The 21,448-nt window shown below is 52.3% G+C and overlaps 1 protein-coding gene across 2 annotated transcripts; it reads left to right on the top strand.

The window, feature by feature from the left end:
* The first annotated feature begins 236 nt into the window (after window positions 1-236).
* On the top strand, window positions 237-14,449 carry INTS15 (integrator complex subunit 15). Of its 2 annotated transcripts, none has more exons than XM_047839236.1 (6): window positions 237-686; window positions 1,229-1,450; window positions 3,554-3,719; window positions 8,336-8,860; window positions 9,855-9,894; window positions 13,701-14,449. In XM_047839236.1, exons 1-6 carry the CDS (start codon window positions 525-527, stop codon window positions 13,900-13,902), a joined length of 1,317 nt encoding a protein of 438 aa, XP_047695192.1. In that variant the 5' UTR covers window positions 237-524; the 3' UTR covers window positions 13,903-14,449. The 2 variants fall into 2 exon arrangements, with proteins under 2 accessions (XP_047695192.1, XP_047695191.1); XM_047839235.1 differs by having other exon boundaries at window positions 238-716.
* The last annotated feature ends 6,999 nt before the right edge of the window (window positions 14,450-21,448 follow it).

Genomic DNA, 21,448 nt, shown 5'->3' with positions numbered 1-21,448 from the left:
CGCAGAGGAAGCAAGGGGAACTTCTCGTCTTGCGCGCGGGCGAGTGGAGCGCAAAGTCCAATGAGCGTTCAGTGGCGGGTGCGGCGGCCCAGCGAGCCCCCGCAGGACCCACAGGCGGTCGCGGGGCCCGGGGGCGGGGCCTGAGGGGCGGGGCGTACCTCCGCGCGGGCCGGCCGAGCCGCCAGGTGGCGCCCTCCCGAGAGTCCGGGCCTCGCCGCGGCCCGCGCTTGGCCCCTGCGGGCCGCCGTCGCCGCGCTCGGCATTCCGCCGCCGTTCGGCCCCGCGGCGTCGGGCTCCCGCTGCCCTCGGTGGCGCCGCAGTCGCACAGCCGGGCGCCCGCTGGCCGGCGGCGGCGATGGCCCCCTGAGCAGGACGGAGCGGGAGCGGCGGACGGGCGGGCGCCGGGGTCGGCGGGCAGAGGTCGTGTCGCGGCCTCTTTGTCTCGGCGGCGGCGGGCGCGCCCGCGGGGCCCGGGGCGGAAGTGCGGACGCGCTCTGGACGCCCCGGGCCGCAGCGGCCGCACCATGAGCGACATCCGCCACTCGCTGCTGCGCCGCGACGCGCTGAGCGCCGCCAAGGAGGTGCTGTACCACCTGGACATCTACTTCAGCAGCCAGCTGCAGAGCGCGCCGCTGCCCATCGTGGACAAGGGCCCCGTGGAGCTGCTCGAGGAGTTCGTGTTCCAGGTGCCCAAGGAGCGCGGCGCGCAGCCCAAGGTGCGGCGGGCGGCCGGGATGCCCGCGTCCGCGACAAGGAAACTCCCGCTCCTTTTCCGCCTCTCGAGGTGGCAAGCATTTGCCAAACCACAGACCCGCTTGCTATCTCAGGCTCCGTTCTCGCCCTTGGCCGTGCTCCTGCACAGCAGCCCAGATCCACCTTCTCTGGCGTCCTGAGCATTGCTCAGCCGTGTGCCTGTTTTGCGGGGCGTGCGACAGCCGGGTGTCAGTACTGCTACAGGAAGAGACGTTAAAGGCCCGTAACCGAGAGTCTTAAACCGCTGTAGGTCATCCTGAGTCCACCCAGGATGATGTACGATTCTGTATAGTGACGTTTCCCGAGATTAACAGAGTTCTGCCCCCTGGGACCCGGCCTTTAGAGGGGTGAACAGTTCCCTGGGCGGGGGGTGGGGTGGGGGTGGGGAATAGTATTTCCTGTTTTCTTACTCTACGAATTAACGCATCTGTTGAAGCTAAATTTTTTTATCGTTTTTCTTGGATTTGTTTTACAGAGGTTGAATTCACTTCAGGAGCTCCAACTTCTTGAAATCATGTGCAATTATTTCCAGGAGCAAACCAAGGACTCTGTCCGGCAGATTATTTTCTCATCCCTTTTCAGCCCCCAAGGGAACAAGGCTGATGACAGCCGGATGAGCTTGTTGGGAAAACTGGTGTCCATGGCGGTGGCTGTTTGTCGGATCCCAGTGTTGGAGTGTGCAGCCTCCTGGCTTCAGGTACTTCTCTAGAAAGAGCCTTCTGAGAGCCTCTGAAGAGGAGTTTAGTGTCAGGAATTTTCCCTTGTTTGGATTTCAGGAGAGGCCTTTTCTGTATGTTATCTCCTCTGTGTTGCTACCCTGCACGCTGATAGCCTCCTTCTATGTTTATAGACAGGTAGTATCCCTTCTTGAGAAAATAATAGTTTGGAGTGGTAAATGGACTTGAGAGGAAAAAAAAGTTCCATCTTCAGAACAAGTGAAAAATCATTTTCCTTAGTTGAATACGGTAAGTTAGTATTCTGAAAACAGCTACACATGTAGCCTCCAAGATAGGATTGTTTGTTTGTTTGTTTGTTTAAAGATCATTATAAGTTAAATTATACAGTTGGGTCAGTAAGCACGTAACTTATTTTGCATTGTTCCAGGGTGACATTGCAAACATGATGGCTCTCCCAATGGATATGGACAGAAGAGCCGTTTTTAAATATCAAAGGAAAAGATGTATATTTACAATAGATTTTGTGTTAGCTGGTATTTTGAAAGATTCATTTTGTTTTGCCTTTTGTTACTCAAGAGTCTTTCAGAAACTGATAATCTACTTAGAGTAATTATTTAAAAAAACTTTTAACATTTATTTGTTTCTGAGAGGCAGAGACAGAGCACAAGCTGGGCAGGGGCAGGGAGAGAGGGAGACACAGAATCCAAACCTGGCTCCAAGGCTCTGAGCCGTCAGCACAGAGCCTGATGTGGGGCTTGAACCCATGAACCGTGAGATCATGACCTGAGCTAAAGCTGGACACTTAACTGACTAAGCCACCCAGGTGCCCCTAGAGTAATTGTTAATCAGAACTTTGCTTAACACGATTCGCTATTAAGCTAACAGAATTTACCACGTTCAGTTTCACAGACCTGCTTAATTCTCAAGTATTTGAAATCATTTGGGGTTGTTTCCCCCTCCCCAGTTTATGTAGATGTTTTGCTTGAAATCTGTTTATCCTCAGAATTTGGTTAGAAACATATATATTGGTCTCTGTAGCACACAGGTAAGCTTCAGTGGAATCTATACGTTCATTCTCACCAGTCTGACTTCTGGGGAATCTGAACTGATGGTGTGTGCTGTATTTAATCTCACAATTACCTCTATCCCCTGGTAACTTAGTGAAGTCAGGCTTAGCCCCCTGTAATTCATTACATAATTTCCCATTTATCTCTCCTGATGCTATTGTGCTGGCTTTTTGGCAAAATAAAAGCGGATGTCAATGGCAGGGTCTTGGTGGCTTGAGTCAGGGATTGTCACCGCCACCAGCCCTCCACCCCCAGGGGTGAGTGGCTACCCCTCCCTGCTAGGGAAGGTGGGGTTGGCTGGTTTGAGGTTGTGGGGGCAAATTTCAGCCTGAGGGAACAATCTGGCATGCTCTCTCCTTGCAGTTTTCCCTGTAGGCCACAGTTGGCCCTTGGAACTAGAACATCCTGAGCAGCTGTTGAATGTGGCCCTAGCTACACATCGGCCTCTGAGTGGGAAGGAAAAAGGCAGGAGAGGCTGGTGATACAGGATTTGAAAGAATCACGGGAACCCATAAGGATAGGATTGTAAGAGAAAGTGAGAAAGCACTGCTCTAAATCACGTGATAGCTCACAAACTCTCCTCAAGCTCTTCAAAGTGGTAGCCACCGTTCATTTCTGCCTTTGGAGTCTTACCTGTCAGGTCCCAAAAGTTGTCATTTCCTCCTCTGAAGTCCGAGGTGATCTTTACTAACTGCACTTCAAAGCAAGGGGTCAGCAGGCCTTTTGTGTAAAGGGCAAGACAGGAAATAGTTGAGGCTCTGCGGATCATGCAGAGTGTTTCGCAACCACTCAACTCTGTCCTGGTAGCATAGGAGCTGCCTTACACAACAGGCCAGCAGATGAGCAGATACTCGTCTCTGACTTACAAAAACCGGGATGGATTTGGTCCGTGGGCTTTTGCTTGCCAAGCCCTGCTTCGGAGTTAGCTGTGAACGTCTTTATCTTCTCTGGGAAGTGGATGTGCCCGTTCTGGGGGGGGGTCTTCCCCGTGTGTAGGTGGTTGTAGCCTCCCAGCTCACGACACCTGTAGTCACGTGGACTGTTGCTTCTTTCCAGCGGACGCCGGTGGTCTACTGCGTGAGGTTAGCCAGGGCCCTGGTGGACGACTACTGCTGTCTGGTGCCCGGATCCGTGCAGACTCTGAAGCAGATTTTCAGTGCCAGCCCTCGCTTCTGCTGCCAGTTCATCACGTCCGTCACTGCGCTCTATGACCTGTCGTCAGGTGAGCCTTAAACAGCTTGTTGCTGTCAACAAGTTCAGTTCTTGGCCACTTTCGTGTCCCCTCAAACGCCCAGGTAAAATGTCTAGTGAATGCTTTGGCGTTTCTGTTTTTGTTTGTTTTCTTCTGAAATGTGTGTTTTATTTTTGGCCGAAAGCGAAGGAAGTGGGCCACCCTGACTTCTGGAACTTGCTAGCAGGGAGCTTTCCTTAGTCATTCCCTCTTGCCTGGTTCGGAGTGGTCCGAGGGGCAGACGGCCTAAAACACGCTAGGGTCAGATGTCTGGGGAAGTCATGGCTTTCTCCCCAGGCAGGATTTGCTTCGTTATCCCTCACTGTTATTTTGAAACATAACAAAACTTCGGGAAAGTTACAAGATTATTGTAAGTTGTAAGACTCCCGCCTGGGTTCACCACCTGTTAACATTCGCCATGTTTCTCTCCTCCTTTCTTTCTCTCTTTCTTTGTCCCTCTCTCACATTCACTCACAAGTACTGGTTTTTCCTGAACTTTTGAGGGTTTGTTACTAACGTCTTGTACTAAGTCCTTAAACATGTATCTTTCTCCCAGGAACAAGAACATTCCTTTACTTAACCAAGATACCGTTATCACGCCTAAGAAACTAAATATTGAGGGAACAGTATTTTCTCTTATATAGCCTATATTCAGATTTCCCTGATCATCTCAATAATAACCTCTCCCCTGTCCCCCCCCAGAGGTCCGGAGAATTCAGGATTCCATCAAGGATCATACATTATACATGACTGTTACGTCATTTTGGCCCTTTCAAATCTTGAACAGATGAAGCATTTTAAAAAGTCTCTTTGATGTTGACTTTTTTTTTTTTTTTAACATTTATTCATTTTTGAGAGACCGAGTACAAGCAGGGGAGGGGCAGAGAGAGAGGGAGGCACAGAATCCGAAGCAGGCTCCAGGCTCTGAGCTGTCAGCACGCAGCCCGACGTGGGGCTCGAACTTACAAACTGGGAGATCATGACCTGAGCCAAAGTCAGACGCTTAACCGACCGAACCACCCAGGTGCCCCCTGACACCGATGTTTTGGAAGAGCTCAGACCTGTTGTTCTGCAGAATGTCCCTCAATTTAGATTTATCTGGTCGTTTCCTTGTGCAAGATTTGAGTTCAACATTTTTGGCAACAATCACACCGAGGTGGTGACGTGTTCTCAGCCTGTGCATGAGGAGGCTCGCGTGCAGCTTCTGTTGTGAGGTTTCTGAGGCTTCCTCAGGGAGATGCCGGGTGAAGTTCTCTGGACAGCCAGTAGATGGCATTTGACTTCAACTGGGAGGAGCCCGTGTGCCCCGTCCCCGCCCAGCGTCAGGGCCCTCTGGTCCAGTCATTTTCTGCAGACTCCAAATCGAGAAAACCAGTATCAACCTCTCCGGTTGAGCTGGAGTGGGAGTCTCAGACCCACACTCACTGGGCTCTGCTGCCTTCTTTCCTCCCCAGGGATGACTTCCGAGGAACACGGGTTGACAAACAGGGCTTTGTGAGGCAAACAGGGCTCTGTCCTTGTGTGACCCCCATGGCTCATGTGAGCCCCTGGACGGGCTGCGGCCCTGGGTTTCCACATGGGAAAGTTTTGGACCTCATCCTGGTGAGCAGTTTTTCTGCAGAAAAGCCTGCTTTTCTGCTTCAGGTTCCTCCTCCTTTGCCCTCCGCTCTTGCTGCTCAGAGGGCCGACCAACAGTCTCCTATTCTGGTCTGAAGCCTAAACCAGCAGCTGGAGAGCCTTCAATGACATTTCTGCTTCTGTACAGCCCAGCAGCACCCTGAGTATATACTTGGACCTTTATTTCCGCCCCCCTTGCTGTTCAGCTTTTCCGTTCTCTTGAGAAAGCTCGCGTGGACGTAATGTGGACGTTGACATGCGTATCATGGTCACATGCGCTTTCTGCCTTTTCTGTCACGGCAGCGTGCCCCTGGGACTAGGGCAGGTCTTGTGAGCGGTGCCCTGCGGCTGGAGTGGGATTCTCCCTGGCGCTCTCCTGCAGAGGCTTCCTCAGAGCGTTGGATAGCTGGGAACAGTAGTCGGGCCCTTAGTTTTCCCATAGGAAAGATTTAATTCAACCCTTTGTGTAGCTTCCCGGTTGATCAGTGATTCCACGCCATCAAGGGCGGAAATTGACCTTAACACTGGGAACAGATTAGCGTGGAAAAGGAGGCAATGTTCAGAGAATACCGCCAGTGTTCTAGCATGGACGTGAGACATGGTGTTTTTCTCTTAAGCCAGTATGCCAGTCTGATATGTCAGTGATTTTTTTTTTTTTTTTTACAACTGCCTTATGGAGGTATGATTGACGTACAAAAAGCTGTACATTTCTAATGTATACAGCCTGGTGAGTCTGGAGATAGGGAGGTCGCCGGGCACACAGCAGTGGTGCGGTGGCCCTGGCGGATGGACCTGGAGTCCACGGTCAGAATGGTGACCGCTGTTGCTCTTGGGAGTCTTCCTGGGGAGTCTGTGCCTTCCAGACCACAGGATGGAAGAAACTCCCCTAAGGAGACAGAACCTTGTTTTGCCCGGATGGTGCAGACAAGCTGGGTCTCTGAGTAGGATGGTTCGCTCGAGTCCACACACACACTGCACACGCTGGGTACACACACCTCCCTTAGGCTCTCGGATGTGCCTCAGCAGGTGTGTGTGTGTGTGTGTGTGTGTCGGGCAGGAGGGGTGGCGTGCCCGGCAAGAAGGTGTGAAATTGGCGTTCCCTCTCGGGTGATAAAGGGGCCACACACAGGGTCCCCCCCATCCCCCCCCCACACACACATTTTGCCAAGTAAAGGCTGTGGACGACATTTCATGACGGAAGAGCAGGGCACAGTTTAACTGCAGAGCAGAAGGCATGATCTCAGGGAAGAAGGCCCCGGTCCCTTGAGAAAGAGCAGCTGGAGCCTCCATGCACACGTGTCTCGCTCGCCCCACACTCTCCTGTCTCATGCTCGGCTCCGGCCTCAGCGTCCTGGACGGGCTTCTGTCATCTTTAGCGCTCCTCCAGCTGAGGGCTCGACAGCCCCAGAGACAGGAGGCCGGACACCTGCTCCCGTGCTCGCAGACGACCCAAGGGCTTTGTGCACCAGCCCCAGGATGGCAGTGCGGCCAGCTGGTTAAGAGCCAGGCCACCTGAAGCCAGATCTGGGCTGGCCTCATACTTAAAAACTTTTTTAAAAATATTTATTTTTGAGAGAGAGAGAAAGACAGAGTGTGCGAGTGGGGGAGGGGCAGAGAGAGAGGGAGACACAGAATCTGAAGCAGACTCCAGGCTCTGAGCTGTCAGCAGAGAGCCTGATGCGGGGCTCGAACTCACAAACTGAGATCATGACCTGAGCTGAAGTCAGACGCTTGACTGAGCCACCCAGCCTCTCCAAAGCTTTTTTTTTTTTAATGGACCTCAGGTACACAGAATTTGATTATTCATCATCCTTGGTCTGTGATACTTAATTTTTTTTAAATGTTTATTTATTTTTGGGAGAGACAGAGACAGAATGCAAGTGGGTTAGGGGCAGAGAGAGAGGGAGACACGGAATCCGAAGTAGGCTCCAGGCTCTGAGCTGTCAGCACAGAGCCCGACATGGGGCTCGAACTCACGAACCGTGAGAGCATGACCTGAACCAAAGTCGGATGCTCAACCGACTGAGCCACCCAGGCACCCCATACTCATTTTTTTTTTTAACTTTTTAAGGTATATTTATTTTTGAGAGAAAGAGACAGTGTGTGAGATGGGCAGAGAGAAAGGGAGACACAGAATCCGAAGCAGGGTCTAGGCTTCGAGCTGTCAGCGCAGAGCCTGACATGGTGCTCCAACTCATGAACTACAAGATCATGTCCTGAGCCAGAGTTGGACACTTAAACCAACTGAGCCACCCAGGCGCCCCTGACCTCATACTTTTAGTGAGTCCTGGGGAAGTGACTTAACATCGTCGTGCCTCAATTTCCTCATCCTTTCTATAATAGGTGGCTTGTTTGAGGAGTGAGTTAATCTGTGTAAAGGATTTAGAACAGTGCCTGGCCCATCGCAAAACCAGAAGGAATGTCAACATTTATTTTTATTGCTCTTCTCTGTGTAGGCTATGGAACGTGCAGGGTCTCCAGGGTCATGGCAGGTCAGGCTTTGCGTAGACAAAGATTCCAGATTTGGGGCTGGGATGGCTCTTGGTAGCTGACTGACCACAGACCGCACTCTGAACTGTTCTGTGAAGGCCACTGTAGCCATCACAGGAGACAAAAGCTACTCTCCGGGAAGGGATGGGGGGTTGGCGGTAGTTTGGGACATAAAGAGTGTGCAGATGTATTTACATTGACCCATGGGATGAACTTCAGGGCATTGGAGGAGTTCTAGGGAAGTGTCGATTTAACATATTTTTTTGAACCCCACTGTGGCCAGACAGTCCTGGTTCCGGGGCTAAACATTGGCCAGGACAAGGGTCTCAGCCCTCACGGAGGGGATGTTCTAGGAAAGGAGACAGAAAATGGGTAGGCAGAGCATGTAGTGTGAACATCAGGTGCTGCTGAGCTGTGTGCACTTCGGGGTCCATCTCCCGCCATCTGCTTCCGTCACTGGGGCCGCACACCCACCTGACTTACGGCATCTTTGTTGGCAGATGACCTCATCCCACCGTTGGACTTGCTCGAGATGATTGTCAGCTGGATTTTTGAGGACCCGAGGTTGATTCTCATCACTTTTTTAAATACCCCGATTGCCGCCAATCTCCCAATAGGATTTTTAGAGCTCACGCCGCTCACTGGATTGATCCGCTGGTGTGTGAAGGCCCCTCTGGCTTATAAACGGAAGAAGAAGCCCTCCTTGTCCAACGGGCACGTCACCACCAAAGTTACAAAGGACTCGGGAGGGATGGACAGAGACCCCCACCTCCTGTACTCGAAACTCCACCTCAACGTCCTCCAGGTCCTCATGATGCTGCAGGTGCACTTAACCGAGAAGAATCTTTATGGGCGCCTGGGGCTCGTCCTGTTTGACCACATGGTCCCACTGGTAGAGGAGATCAACAGGTTGGCGGATGAACTGAACCCCCTAAACGCCTCCCAGGAGATCGAGCTCTCTCTGGACCGGCTGGCGCAGGCCCTGCAGGTGGCCATGGCCTCCGGAGCCCTGCTGTGCACGAGAGGTGAGGACTCCCTCGCCCGGGCCCTCCTGGAAGGAAAATAGGGACTCCTGGACCAGTGCTGCTCTCTGCCCCTTCACAGCTTCTCTCCTCGTAGCGTGAAGGACGAGGGCAAAGTTGCACAGCTTCCCCAGGTAGAATGCTGACTGTGATGTCTGAGTGTCTCCTGGCCGCTTTGCCCAGGAGCAGGGACCCTTTGGGAGTGAGGATGATCCCTCACTGTCTCTCCTCACAGAGAACCCTTTCTTTTCCTGCATCCTTTTTTTATTGAGGCATACGTTACCTACCACGGTGCACAGGTTCAAGTGCACAAAACATTCCCTTCACCTGCATCCAGGTCCCTGATTCTCCACTGCGGTGCTGGCCTCTCCCAGTGTCTCGTAGAACTTGTGCTTGTTTAGTGACTGTGGGCTTACAGAAGTGGCCTGTGGCCCCAGCTGGCGCTCACGTGATAACGTTTCCCACTCAGCACTCTTGGGACACCTGGGCCATCTGCTCTGCTCAGTGAGAGCCTTGCCACTGGAGCCTTTCCTAGCCACCTGCCAGATTGCCAGTAGACCTGCCCCTTCTCCTGAGGCATGTACTCTTTTGGGGGCCTCATTGTTAAAACAAGAATTGAAGGAAGAGAGAACGCAGGGTTTTTTTGTTTTGTTTTGTTTTTTTAAGTTTGTTTTGAGAGAGACAGAGACCACATGAGTTGGGGAGGGGCAGAGAGTGGAGAGAGAGAGAATCCCAAGTAGGTGTGCTGCCAGCGCAGAGCCTGATGCAGGGCTCAAACCCACGAGGCCGGGAGATTGACCTGAGCTGAAACCATGAGTTGGCCACTTAATCAACTGAGCCGCTCAGGCGCCCCAAGAGACTGCAGTTTCTGAGTGGTGATGGGAAAAGGCAGTACAGGCACTATTGCTATCTTACTGGTGTCCTTGAAAAGAACTCAGTGAACATTTCACCTTGTTGTCTCTGGTCTATTCCTGACCATGCGTCTCCTTGATTTCAGATGACCTGAGAACCCTGTGCTCCAGGCTGCCCCATAATAAGTAAGTGCCCTCTCGAATAATTCTACCTGGGCGGGGGCGGGCTGGACTTCTCGTCCTGGCTTCCTGGACAGGACAGCCAGCTTCCTGGCTTCCATGTGTAAGGAGCTGCCGAAGGACCCGATGATAAGTGGGGGGTGATATAGCATGACCCACGTGAGAGAGCAACTCGAGGAGATGCGGTCACCTTGCCTGGGAGTCCAGAAAAGAAACCTGAGCAAGCTTGGAGCCATTTACCGCTCACTTAAATTAGCGCACGTGTTTTGTGGTGACTCCCGGCGTCCATGCGCGTGTTGTTGGTGGTATTGTGGGTTGCGCAGCCCTCTGGGAAACACTTCAGAGCCCTGGCCTAGGGCACAGCGTGGCAGTTAGGCCTTGTCGATGGATGGCACTGACTGGGTTCTGAGCATGGGTCTAACTGGTTTTCTGTGCTGCTCGGGCAATCCCTTCACCTGTTTCTGAGCCTCTGTTTCCTCCTCTGTAAAGTTGGCCGGGGGAGGGGGCGGGTAATTCGCCTGTGCCCGGGGTTGGAGGAAGGATCAAATGTGTTGGTGCTTGTAAACTTCCAGGCCGAGTCTCTGGCTCGTGGGAATCTGCCCGTAAATGGTGGCTATTGTCATGATTTGGGGGTAGTGGTGATGACAGAGGTGAGGAGCGGGAGCTGTGTGGTCACAGCTTCTGGGGGAGAGTCCAGGCCGCTGCTTGCCGTCTGAATGACCTTCGGCAAGTTCCTTATCTCCCACTGCCTTGTTTTGATGTAAAATCAAAAAAATAACAGTACCTGCCTCTTGTCTGCTCCCCTCACCTCTCCTGCCCCGCCCCTGAGGTAGGATTTTTGCGAAGATTAGAGTAAAAACTCAGTGCTTGGACCAGGCCTTGGTGTGTACCAAGTATCTAAGAAGTATTAGCTGCTGTTGCTCTTACTGTTATACTCAAAACTTAGGCATGTCACTTGATGTGATTAGTTTCATTGACTCTAAGAAGCAGAAGCCAAGGGTGCAAAAATGTTTCATGAAAATACAGCATCACTAGTAGCAAAAAGTTGGAAGCAACCTAACAGTCCCAAAGCATGGGAATCCCTAGTAAATTAGTAGTGATACATCAGAAGGGCAGAAATTATGTATCCACTGAAAAGAGTAATTGTGGCGTCCTGATGAGGAAATGTTACAGTTGAAGGCAGAACTCCGGCCACCAGGGTAGTGTGCACAGGGACAGAAAACAGTCAGTGAAGCCGGTAGGATTACTAACACTCTTCTTTCTTTAGACCGTCAGGGGCCGGGGCTCCAGGGCCGGCGTTGGCAGGCAGTGTGGATGGAGGGTGCGCGAGCCCGCCGCGTGTGCTCACGGCTGCCCAGGGCCTGGCCCGCCATCGCCGCCAGGGCCGGTGCGCCTGGGCACATGTGGCAGACCAGTAACCGGGATCGGCCAAAGGCCAGCTCGTGGGCTGATGGCGAGAGTGGTTGCAGCCTGAGGTCTGCGTCCCCGAGTGTGGTTGGGGACTCCGTGTCAGACCCCGCAGCGAGGGGCGGCTTCCGTCAGGTGTCTGGGTAGATCCAAAAACCGAGTATAACTGAGTATCGTATTGGTGGAGTGCGATGGCTCCTGGTGAGGTAGAACGGTCCTGCCTGAGATACTCTGTCAACAGCATAGACAGCTGTCCAGAGGGCCACCTTTCCCTCAAGAGCCCATACTGTTCCTTTCTTGCCCCCACCCCCACCCCTGGCATCTGAAGACGTTGTTTGTATAAATAGGTATCTTTCTGCCCCTCTTCCAATAATCCCGTTGTAGTATTTCTCTTCTTTGTGCACAGCTCTTATTTCATATCTAATGTTTTTAGGGCATTAAAATGATGACAGGGTTTAAATCCTTTGTCACCTCAGCATTATCGCTAGAACCATTGGAACCCCGGTGGAACCTAACAGCTGGCGCTAGGCCCTGCCCTCCTGGCACATACCGGACGGGCAGCCTGGCACCGATGCACGCAGAGGACTTGTAGTCACTTGGAAACTTTCTTTGACTTGTGATAGTCTTTTTTCTGTTGTCTTTCTGAATAGACTGGAAACTTCTTGAAACCCATTTTATCTCTGGCACAGTATGCAGGTTCAAACGAACGTATGACCTAAATTTTGCCTCTGTGACACCCTCCTTAGATTTATTTGTTTGCTTATTTTGATTGAATTCCTCACCCCGAGTTATAAAAAAATAGTAACATAAATGAAAAGGGGCTCAGAAGAGCTTCAGGCCAGGCACCAGCCTTTTTCCTGACCTCGGCTTACTTTCTGAGCTCCTCCCGTGGGCTCTGGGCACCAGACTTTATACCGGGGGGGGGGGGGGGTGGTGGTGGTGTGGACAGGGGGAGCAGCAGTGACGGTCAGTCTGCAGACGACTTAGCCCCCACCTGTCAGAGCTCCAGGTAGCTGGCTGACAGTAGCCAGGGCAGGGTGGCCTGGGGTTGCTCCTGGACCCAGCAGGGCAGTGTGAGGGAGAGACAAGGAAGTCCTGAGTGTGAATGGTTGATGATGTGGAGAGGCCGGTGTAGACACTGCAGACACAGAACCCAGTTGAGGCGTGGCCTTGGGGTGTAGCTAGGAAAGCGAGAGCAGAGCCAGTCTGTCCCACGCAGAGGCCAGGGGAGAGAGGGGAGAGGCCAGGCTGGGGAAGGAGGCCTCCGTCCTGAAGAGGAGAGGGCCAGAGAAGCTTCTCTGATTCCGGCGTTAACTGGGTGGGTGATTGGGTATTTGGTGCTAACTGCAGGGGGTGGGCGGGCTAAGGCCTGGAAGCTCCTGATGTGGGAAAGTTAGCAATCTTTGCTGGTCTCTCTGGGAGGGAATGTGGGGCTGGCGAAGATAGGACTGATCAGAGGGAACTCTTCAGGGAGATCCAGAAGGGACCAACACTGGAAACTGAAGGGGATTCCAGGAGGGAGACCCAGGCCATGGATGTCCCGAACCACAGAGAGGAGAGCACAGGGCGGAGAAGGTGCGGGGCACCTGGGGCTTGGGGCGGTGGTGGGCGGGAGGGTGTTGGGGAAGGAGTGATGGGGTATGAAGAGTAGGGCTGGAGTGTGGCTGTCACCCTGGAGTGAAGGAGCAAATGAGCAGGAGGGTTGGAGCCTCCTGGTGGGGGTGGGGGAGGTGGCCCCTGAAGGTGGGAAAGGGCTGGGTCCCGGCCTGGGCCATCCCAGGGGCGGGGCCATCGTGGGGGCGGGGCCTACCCTATTTAGGGCGGAGTCTATGAAAGACCTGCTTTCTAGTGGCTGTGCTTGGAATTCAGTTGAGACTCAGTCACTACGCATGACTCTGGGGCCCGCTGTCCTTCGTGCCATCGGGCCTTGGTCACGATCCTCCTAAGTGTACACTTGGGGCTGAGCCGCATGTGGGAGTCCCCGGGCCACAGACACTGAGGCTGTGCCCAGAGCTCCTGGGGACTGTAAGGCTCGTGCAGACCCTTCCTCCGCAGCCTTCTCGCCGCCCTGCCTCCAGCGCCGCCTTGTGGTTTCTCCGATGCGATGCCGCAGGATCCTCTCTGCTGGGGGGGGAGGGGGGGGGGTCTCCGACTCAATCCTGCCACCTCCAGGTCACTTCTCCTGCCGCTGTTCCCCAGCCACAAGCCGCCCCCATGCAACGCGTGTTCACAGATCTCCATGCCTGGAAACGGGCAGGCTCTGGACCTGCAGCTGGTGCCCCTCCTGACGCTCGAGCGAGGCCACCGCCGATCCAGGCCTTCTGTCCTTCCCGGCCGCAGCACATCCACGAGTGGACAGGCCCGCCCAGCCGCCGCACACCTAACCCTTGTCCTTGTATTTGCAGCCTGCTCCAGCTGGTGATCTCGGGCCCGGTGCAGCAGGCGCCCCACGCGGCGCTCCCCCCAGGCTTCTACCCTCACATCCACACGCCCCCGCTGGGCTACGGGGCCGTGCCGGCCCACCCCGCCGCCCACCCCGCGCTGCCCACGCACCCGGGCCACACCTTCATCTCGGGCATGACGTTCCCGTTCAGGCCCATCCGCTAGTCCGGCCCCGCGTGCCGCCAAGTGGCAGTGTGCCTTCCGCCGGGGCCGGAGGAAGCCTTCCAGAGAAAGGGGGAGCCACCCCATAGAAGAGGACCTTTGGGGGGCAGCCGGCGGCCCCCGCCCCCGCCCCTCAGCGGCAGGACTGTCTTGGCGCGTAAGCTGTGCGGCGTGGGGAAGTCCGGGTGCCTCCCGCCGGGGTGACTGTCACAGGAGTCCAGACCGGATGGATGGAAGGAAGAAGGCGCGCCGAATGGGATGGGCGTCTCCGGTGCCGATTCCGCCAGCCCGAGGGCCTGTGTGGCGTTTCAGATGTGCCGGGAGCCCGAGCGGCCAGGCACGGGTGTCATGAGCAGCCTTTGCAGGTCCGTTTGGCTTCTCGGCTTGTGAATGTGGCGGGTCCCTGTCCCCAGGGTCTCCAGTAGCTCCGAGAGCTCGACGCTGGGTGGGGGACCCGGCCAGGGCCGCCCTCACCGCCGAGGAGCTTCTCTGTTTTATTGGGGTCTAAATTTTCCTTTCATATGTTCAAATAAATTTTTTCTAAACTGTTTTATAGAGTTTATGGAATGTATTCTTAAAACTTAGTAAATGTGAGGGGCGCCTGGGTGGCTCAGTTGATCAAGCGTCCGACATCAGCTCAGGTCATGATCTCAGGGTTCGTGGGCTCTGTGCTGACAGCCTGGAGCCTGGAGCCTGCCTCGGATTCTGTGTCTCCCTCTCCCTGCACCTCCCCTGCTTATACTCTGTCTCTCTCTCTCTTTCTCTCTAAAGTAAATAAACATATAAAAAATTAAAAAAAGAAAAAAAAAACAAACTTAGTAAACGTGAGTGGCAGCAATGCCCTGTCCGCAGTCATCAGGGAGAGAAGACGGGATACAATTTTAGGCACTTCTTTTGACAGAAACCCAGCGGATAGTGTCCCCTCCACCGTGCAGGGGCGCCCCAGGGCTGTCTGCTTCCCTTGGTTTTTTCCTAGCATGCGATGGAAGGTATCAGCTTTGATTTCTCATTTACTAGTTTTGGGAAGGAAAGGTCCCGGTAACTATGAGGTTGCACTGCCCTGGGCTAAAAGTGAGGAATGACAGAGGGTCACAGTGAACAGTGAGCAGTAAAGGGCCGAGATTAACCTGTGGGATGAAATGTAACCCTGCGGTGTGTCTGCCCTTGTGTTCCTGGCCAGAGGCCATGACAGGAGAGCAGACCAAACCAGATTGCCTAATAAATTCCTGTGTGTGTTTTTTCAAGTCTGGAGTTCGGGGCATCCCTCAAGATAAGGAGCAATGAGCCAGAGGCAGCTGCGTGTTAAGGGCCATCCTTGGTTGGAAAGGACCCCAACCGCAAGTGCTTTCTCAGCCACAGGAGCCTGTGGCTTTCGGGGGTTCCCCGCCATGCTCAGCCAGTGGGTAAGAATCGGCCTGCAAGTGAAGCCTCTGCAGGAATCTGTTTTTCTTTCTTTGTTTTTTGCTTTTTTGTTTTTTTTTATAATTTAAAAAAATGTTTGTATTTTATTTTTGAGGCAGAGAGAGACAGAGCATGAGCGAGAAAGGGGCAGAGAGAGGGAGACACAGAATCCGAAGCAGGCTCCAGGCTCCGAGCTGTCAGCACAGAGCCCGACGCGGGGCTCGAACTTCCAAAATTCCTTAGAGACTTACTCTGTCCCTGACCCCCTCGCAACCTGAGGGTATATAATGAGTTACCTGTCACAATCCCAGTGCAGCTCTTCCTGCCCACGAGTCCTGTCCCCTTGCTTTAATAAAATCACCTTTTTGTGCAAATGATGTCTTCAAGAATTCTTTCTTGGCCATTGGCTCCGGACTACCCCGCCATCAACCCAAAAACTTCATCCCTGGTCCCAGGAAGAATTCAGCTGCCATTTTCAAGGCTACTTCAGAGCCTGGTCCCAGGGCAGAGTAAGGTCAGATGTCACAAAGTTTACTGCTCTTACCAAGATCAGCCATTTTTTTAAGCGGGTACTTCTTGGGATGCCGCAAGCTTTTAGCTCATTGCTAGTGATCCAAAAAGGTTGATTTTGTATTGCTGTTATGAAGGGGCTGGCTTTCGGAATCCTTTACTCCACGATTTTCATTGACTTCAATTCCTTAGCATTCCATTTTGAATTTATATGTTGATGTTTTAGCTCTATCTCAGGATTTTAGTTTAGTTTTTTTTTGAGGGGGTGGTTCTCTAAGGATTGTAATTACGGGTGCCTAACTAGACTGTGGTCTACTAAGTTAGTATTTTAACACTTAGAGCAAAGCGTACAAACCTTACAACTTTACCGCAACATTATACGTATTTTAAAGAACTTAAGAGGAGAAAATTCATCTGTTACATTTATTTGTATATTTATCATTCTGTTGCTCTATCTTCGTTCCTTAAGTTCTAAGCTTCCCTCTGGTATCATTTCTCTTCTGCCTGAACACCTCCCTTTAGCATTTCTTTGAGAGCAGGTCTGCTAGTGATTAATTCTCTTAATCTTCTTTGATCTGAGAATGTCTTTCTTCACCTTCCTCCCTGAAAGGTAGTTTTGCCCCACATAGAATCCTGGCTTGATTATTTCTTCTATTTAAGCACTTTAAAAATGTTGTTCCACTGATGGGGCACCTGGCTCAGTCAGTGAGCATGTGACTCTTGATCTCAGAATTGTGGGTTCCAGGGGCACCTGGGTGGCTCAGTTGGTTGGGTGTCCAACTTCGGCTCAGGTCATGATCTCATGGTTTGTGGATTCGGGCCCTGCGTCGGGCTCTGTGCTGACGGCTCGGGCTGGAGCCTGCTTCAGATTCTGTGTCTCCCTCCCTCTACTCCTCCCCTGTTCACACTCTGTCTCTCTCAAAAATAAATAAACATTAAAAAAATTTTTTTGGGGGGGCGCCTGGGTGGCGCAGTCGGTTAAGCGTCCGACTTCAGCCAGGTCACGATCTTGCGGTCCGTGGGTTCGAGCCCCGCGTCGGGCTCTGGGCTGATGGCTCGGAGCCTGGAGCCTGTTTCCGATTCTGTGTCTCCCTCTCTCTCTGCCCCTCCCCCGTTCATGCTGTGTCTCTCTCTGTCCCAAAAATAAATAAACGTTGAAAAAAAAAAATTTTTTTTTTTTTAATTTTTTTTTAATAAAAAAGTAAAAAAAAAATCTTGGGACGCTTGGGTGGCTCAGTTGGTTAAGCGTCTGATTTCAGCTCAGATCATGATCTTATGGTTCGTGAGTTTGAGCCCCACATCAGGCTTGCTGCTGTCAGCGTAGAACCCACTTCAGATCCTCTGTCCCCCTCTCTCTGACCCTCCCCTGCTCATTCTCTTCCCCTCCTCCTCAAAAATCAATAAACATTAAAAAAATAAATAAAATCTTAAGAAAATATTCCACTGTTTTCTGGCGTCCATAATTTCTTTTTTTTTTTTTTTTTAGTGTTTTATTTTATTTTTTGAGAGACAAAGCGCAAGCAGGGAAGGGGCAGAGAGGAGGAGACAGAATCCAAAGCAGGTTCCAGGCTCTGAGCTGTCAGCACAGAGCCCGACACGGGGCTCGAACCCACGAACCGCAAGATCATGACCCGAGCTGAAGTCGGACACTCAACTAACAGAGCCACCCAGGCCCCTCTTGAATCCGGAAGTGTAAGTCTTTAACCAAATTTAGGATGTCTCCAGTCATTATCTCTTCAGGTATTTTCTCTGCATCATCTGTTTCTCCTCTCCATCAGGGTCTCATGACACGAATGTCCAACCTTCTGATTCTGATACTGCTCCGTACGTCACTGATACTCTTTATTTTCTCAGTCCTTTTCACCCTGTAATTTATATTTACCTGTCCTCAATCTTACTGACTCTTTCATTTGTCATCTATTCTGTTACTGAACCCATTCAGTGATGTGGTTTTTATATTTCAGATACTCGGTTTTTTTATCATGAAGTTCTAAAGTCTTCTTTTTTATACAGTTTATGTTCATCTGCTGAAAACATGTTCCATTCATTTCAAGCATATTTACCTTTCCCTCGTGGAGGATAGTTACAATATAGCTGCCTTAGGGTCTTTGATAATTTCAACATCTGGGTCATCTCAGGGCTGGTAAATGGAGATTGTCTCTTCCCTTGTGAATCGGTCCCATTTTCCTGGTTCTTGGTGTGTTGAGTAATTTTGGATCATAGGCTGTCCATTTGCAATAGTGCTTTTTGTTTATTTTTGTTTTTGAGACACTGGGTCCTGTTACTTTCTCTGGAGAACATCGGAATGGTGCTTTTTTTGTTTGCTGAAAGCAGGTGGTCAGCTTGGTTGAATCACACATTCCTTCCTCCTGTGTTCAGCGGTTCCAGTGACAGTTCAGTTTTCAAAAAGACTTTGCTACATATCTGAGTGCGACCCATGGAGGCACCGTTGGGACATGTATTCGTTGATGCGCAGAATTAGGGGAACCCATTCCCAAGCTCCCTCCTCTCCAGAGTTTCCTCCACACTCCCCAGGTCCCCTTTTCCAGATTCTTCCGCAAGATGAGATTCTCTAAGAATATCTGTCCCGCCCCCAAACCCACTGCAGGCACATTTCTTTATGGCTGGGCCTCCTCTGGAGTGAAGAGAGAAAAGACAGAGGGAAACAAATCATTCTTCACACAGCAGGGACCCTTTGTCCACGTTCCTCCATCCAGAAAGTGGGTCTTCTCTCAGGATGTTAGGTGTCCACGCCCCCTCCCCCACCATGGCAATGAGGTTCCTCGATGGCTCTGGCCTCAGGGTAGGACTAGGGAGAAAAGGAAGAAAAATGTGGTGATTCTTCTCCCACACTCCTGCTCATAGGGGCCACTGTCCTGGTCTTCTGGCCATAAACACTAGTTTTTCTTGAAGGTTTTACTGTCTCCACCTGTTACCCAAGGCCCCGCTTCAGCTGGCCCTCAGCCCAAGGCCAGTAGATAAAGGAGATTAAAAAACAAACAGGAAACCACGTCTGCCATACTGGTTTCTCTTCATGTTTTGACTTTCCTTCCCAACCTGCCTGCTAGTACTTACTTTTCACAGCCTTCAGGTCATTGCTTTTTGGGGTTTTCCAGTTTTCAGTTGTAATCAGCCGATGAGGGAGATGAGTCCCCTTTTATCTCCTTAGAAACCCTTCCCACAGATGCCGTTTGCTCTTTCCTTAGGCCTGGGGATTACTATTCAAGAGGGAGAGAACTAATTCCAGACCCTTATGCACCAGGCTTGGGGGCTTTCTGGTAACACAATCTTAGAAAACCTAGGTTGATTGCCAATTAATTTCATTTCTGGGGACATAATTATACATTGGCCATGGCCAGTGGTTTCCGAAGGTTGCGCCACTCTTTTTTTTTTTTTTTTTAATGTTTATTTCTGAGAGACAGAGCATGAGTGGGGGAGGGGCAGAGACAGAGAGAGAGAGAGAGAGAGAGAGAGAGAGAGAGAGACAGAATCTGAAGCAGGCTCCAGGCTCTGAGCTGTCAGCACAGAGCCTGACGTGTGGCTCGAACCCATGAACCGCGAGATCATGACCTGAGCTGAAGTCGGATGCTTAACCGACTGAGCTACCCAGGCGTCCCTGAGCAACACCTCCCTTGGGGGTCACGGCCCTTCCCCCATATGTAATGATTGGTGCCAGTTTACGAAGTCCGGGCCCTCTTGCCCCAGCTAGTGACCTGTCTGAAGACCCTCTTGGCTTCAGAGGTCCCCATCGGGTTGCCTGGGGGCTTCACTGAGACCACGCCACACTCCAAAGCCTCCCTCGGCCTGGTCCTGCCTTTCCCCTTCTCCATTCCAGTTCCCTGCTGTCTGTAGTGAGGCAGGTTCGTCTCCATCCCAGAGTCAGCGTCCTAGGAAACCAAACCTGTCACGGAGCCCCCTCTGCCGCCAGGCCTAGGCTGTGTCCTCTGTGCTAAAGGCAAGGTTCAGGTACAGGCACTGGGTGGCAGGCCATAGCGGCCAGCATGGAGCCGTGGCTCAGCCTGCTGTTCTACAGACCCAGAGAGGTCAGCTTACATGCATCACATGTCTTCTTTCTGGGCTGCCCACTGGTTTCCTTAGCTGTAGCCACTGATTGGAGTATCCACCCACCGCTTGAAAACTGATTTCTGCGCCACCCATACGATACCTAAATTGCAGAGCTTCCCCGCTTTGCTTCTTGGAGGCTTACTGCTGCCTTCTGGCTTCAGCCAGGAGACTGTCCTTCTATCCCTGCTGAAGACTAGGAGGCTCACTTCAGTGGCCTGGTGGCACCGCCGGGCTGATAAAGAGCTTTCTAACGATCCTGGTGTCTCTTCACTCACCCATCTCTCAAATCAAGGGTGAAGTCCTCTGAGCCCCTTTGGGAGAGACAGTAGAAGGGGGAACGGAACCTGGGGCAGGGGCAGAATGCCCCTGTTCGGTGCAGCCCAGGGCTCCAGCCCCAACGTCTCTGTATTCCTTCCTCAATCCAGGCCAAGGGCAGTGCCCCCAGGCACAGAGCTGTGTTTGGTTCGGGTTGGCATTGGCTCTCCTGGAAACTGCTACACCACACCCTGTGGGCAAGCTGGCACAAAAACACAGACTCCCATCCGCACTGAAGCCTCCTGTTCAGCCTGACCCAAGAAGCCACACTGTGCTCCCTGTGCATAACTTTTCTCACGGTCTCTTTCACCCCTACTCCCTGCCCCCTCCCCATTCATATTACTGAAGTTCCAGCCCCTCACGACCTTATCTGGAAATGGGGTTATTGCAGATGTCGTTGGTTAAAATGAAGTCATCAGACTGGGCCCTTGTCCAATGTAACAGGTGTCCTTATAAAAAGGGGAAATTTGGACACAGACACACAGGGGGAACACCATGTGAAGATAAAGGGGGTGATGCTTCTACAAGCCAAGGAACGCCACAGATCGACAACACCGGAAGCCGGAAGAGGGGCATGGAACAGACCCACCCTCACAGCCTCAGAAGGAATCGCCCTTCCCAACACCTTGATCGCAGACTTCTGGCCTCCAGAGCTGTCCCACATTCATCTCTGTGGCCTTTGCCTGTTGTGTAGTATTTCATCATGGCAACCTCAGGAAACTCAAAGAAGAGTCCAAGTGGAGCTCCCTTCCGGTGACCCAGGAATCAACCTGAGACCCAGGTGTTGGCCTGTGGCTACCAGTGCTCTGACATGCTCTGAGAGCAGCCCCACGAAGGCCCCAGTTCCACCTGGGCCTCAGCAAAGGAATGCTGAGGTCTTCCTGGACGGGAATGAATGTCATCAGATGGAACCATCCTATAGTGTGGTCCTGGCATCCCTGTCCCCTTCCAGTGATCCTCGAGCACCTCAACATCAGAGGACTCACGGTCTCAGGTGGCCCTAGCTGGTACCGGGATTAGTTGTTTCAACAGAACACCTCCCCTCCCCCGCCCCCGTCCTGGAACACGTGTGGGAATTTCTGCGCTTTGTCCTCATCTTGGCCCAATAGCCAGTTTCGAATCCCACATTTTCCTGGGGCGTCTGGGCCTCAGTGCCACTCCTAGTCCCAATTTCTGCATTTGTGAGGGTTCTCTGTTTGCAGAAACCAACCCTGAGTGAGTTAGGCAAGGAAAAGGGGTTCCATGGAAGCACACAAGT

The sequence above is a fragment of the Prionailurus viverrinus genome, chromosome E3, assembly GCF_022837055.1.
Source record: "Prionailurus viverrinus isolate Anna chromosome E3, UM_Priviv_1.0, whole genome shotgun sequence".
Taxonomy (NCBI): Eukaryota; Metazoa; Chordata; class Mammalia; order Carnivora; family Felidae; genus Prionailurus; species Prionailurus viverrinus.
This window is presented reverse-complemented; position numbering and strand designations above follow the sequence as displayed.

Excerpts from the sequence above, each read along its gene's own strand:
- INTS15 (XM_047839235.1), top strand. The coding sequence starts at position 525 with ATGAGCGACATCCGCCACTCGCTGCTGCGCCGCGACGCGCTGAGCGCC. Across the intron at positions 1,451-3,553 it reads GTGCAGCCTCCTGGCTTCAG|CGGACGCCGGTGGTCTACTG; the intron begins GTACTTCTCTAG and ends GCTTCTTTCCAG. Across the intron at positions 9,895-13,700 it reads TCCAGGCTGCCCCATAATAA|CCTGCTCCAGCTGGTGATCT; the intron begins GTAAGTGCCCTC and ends TTGTATTTGCAG.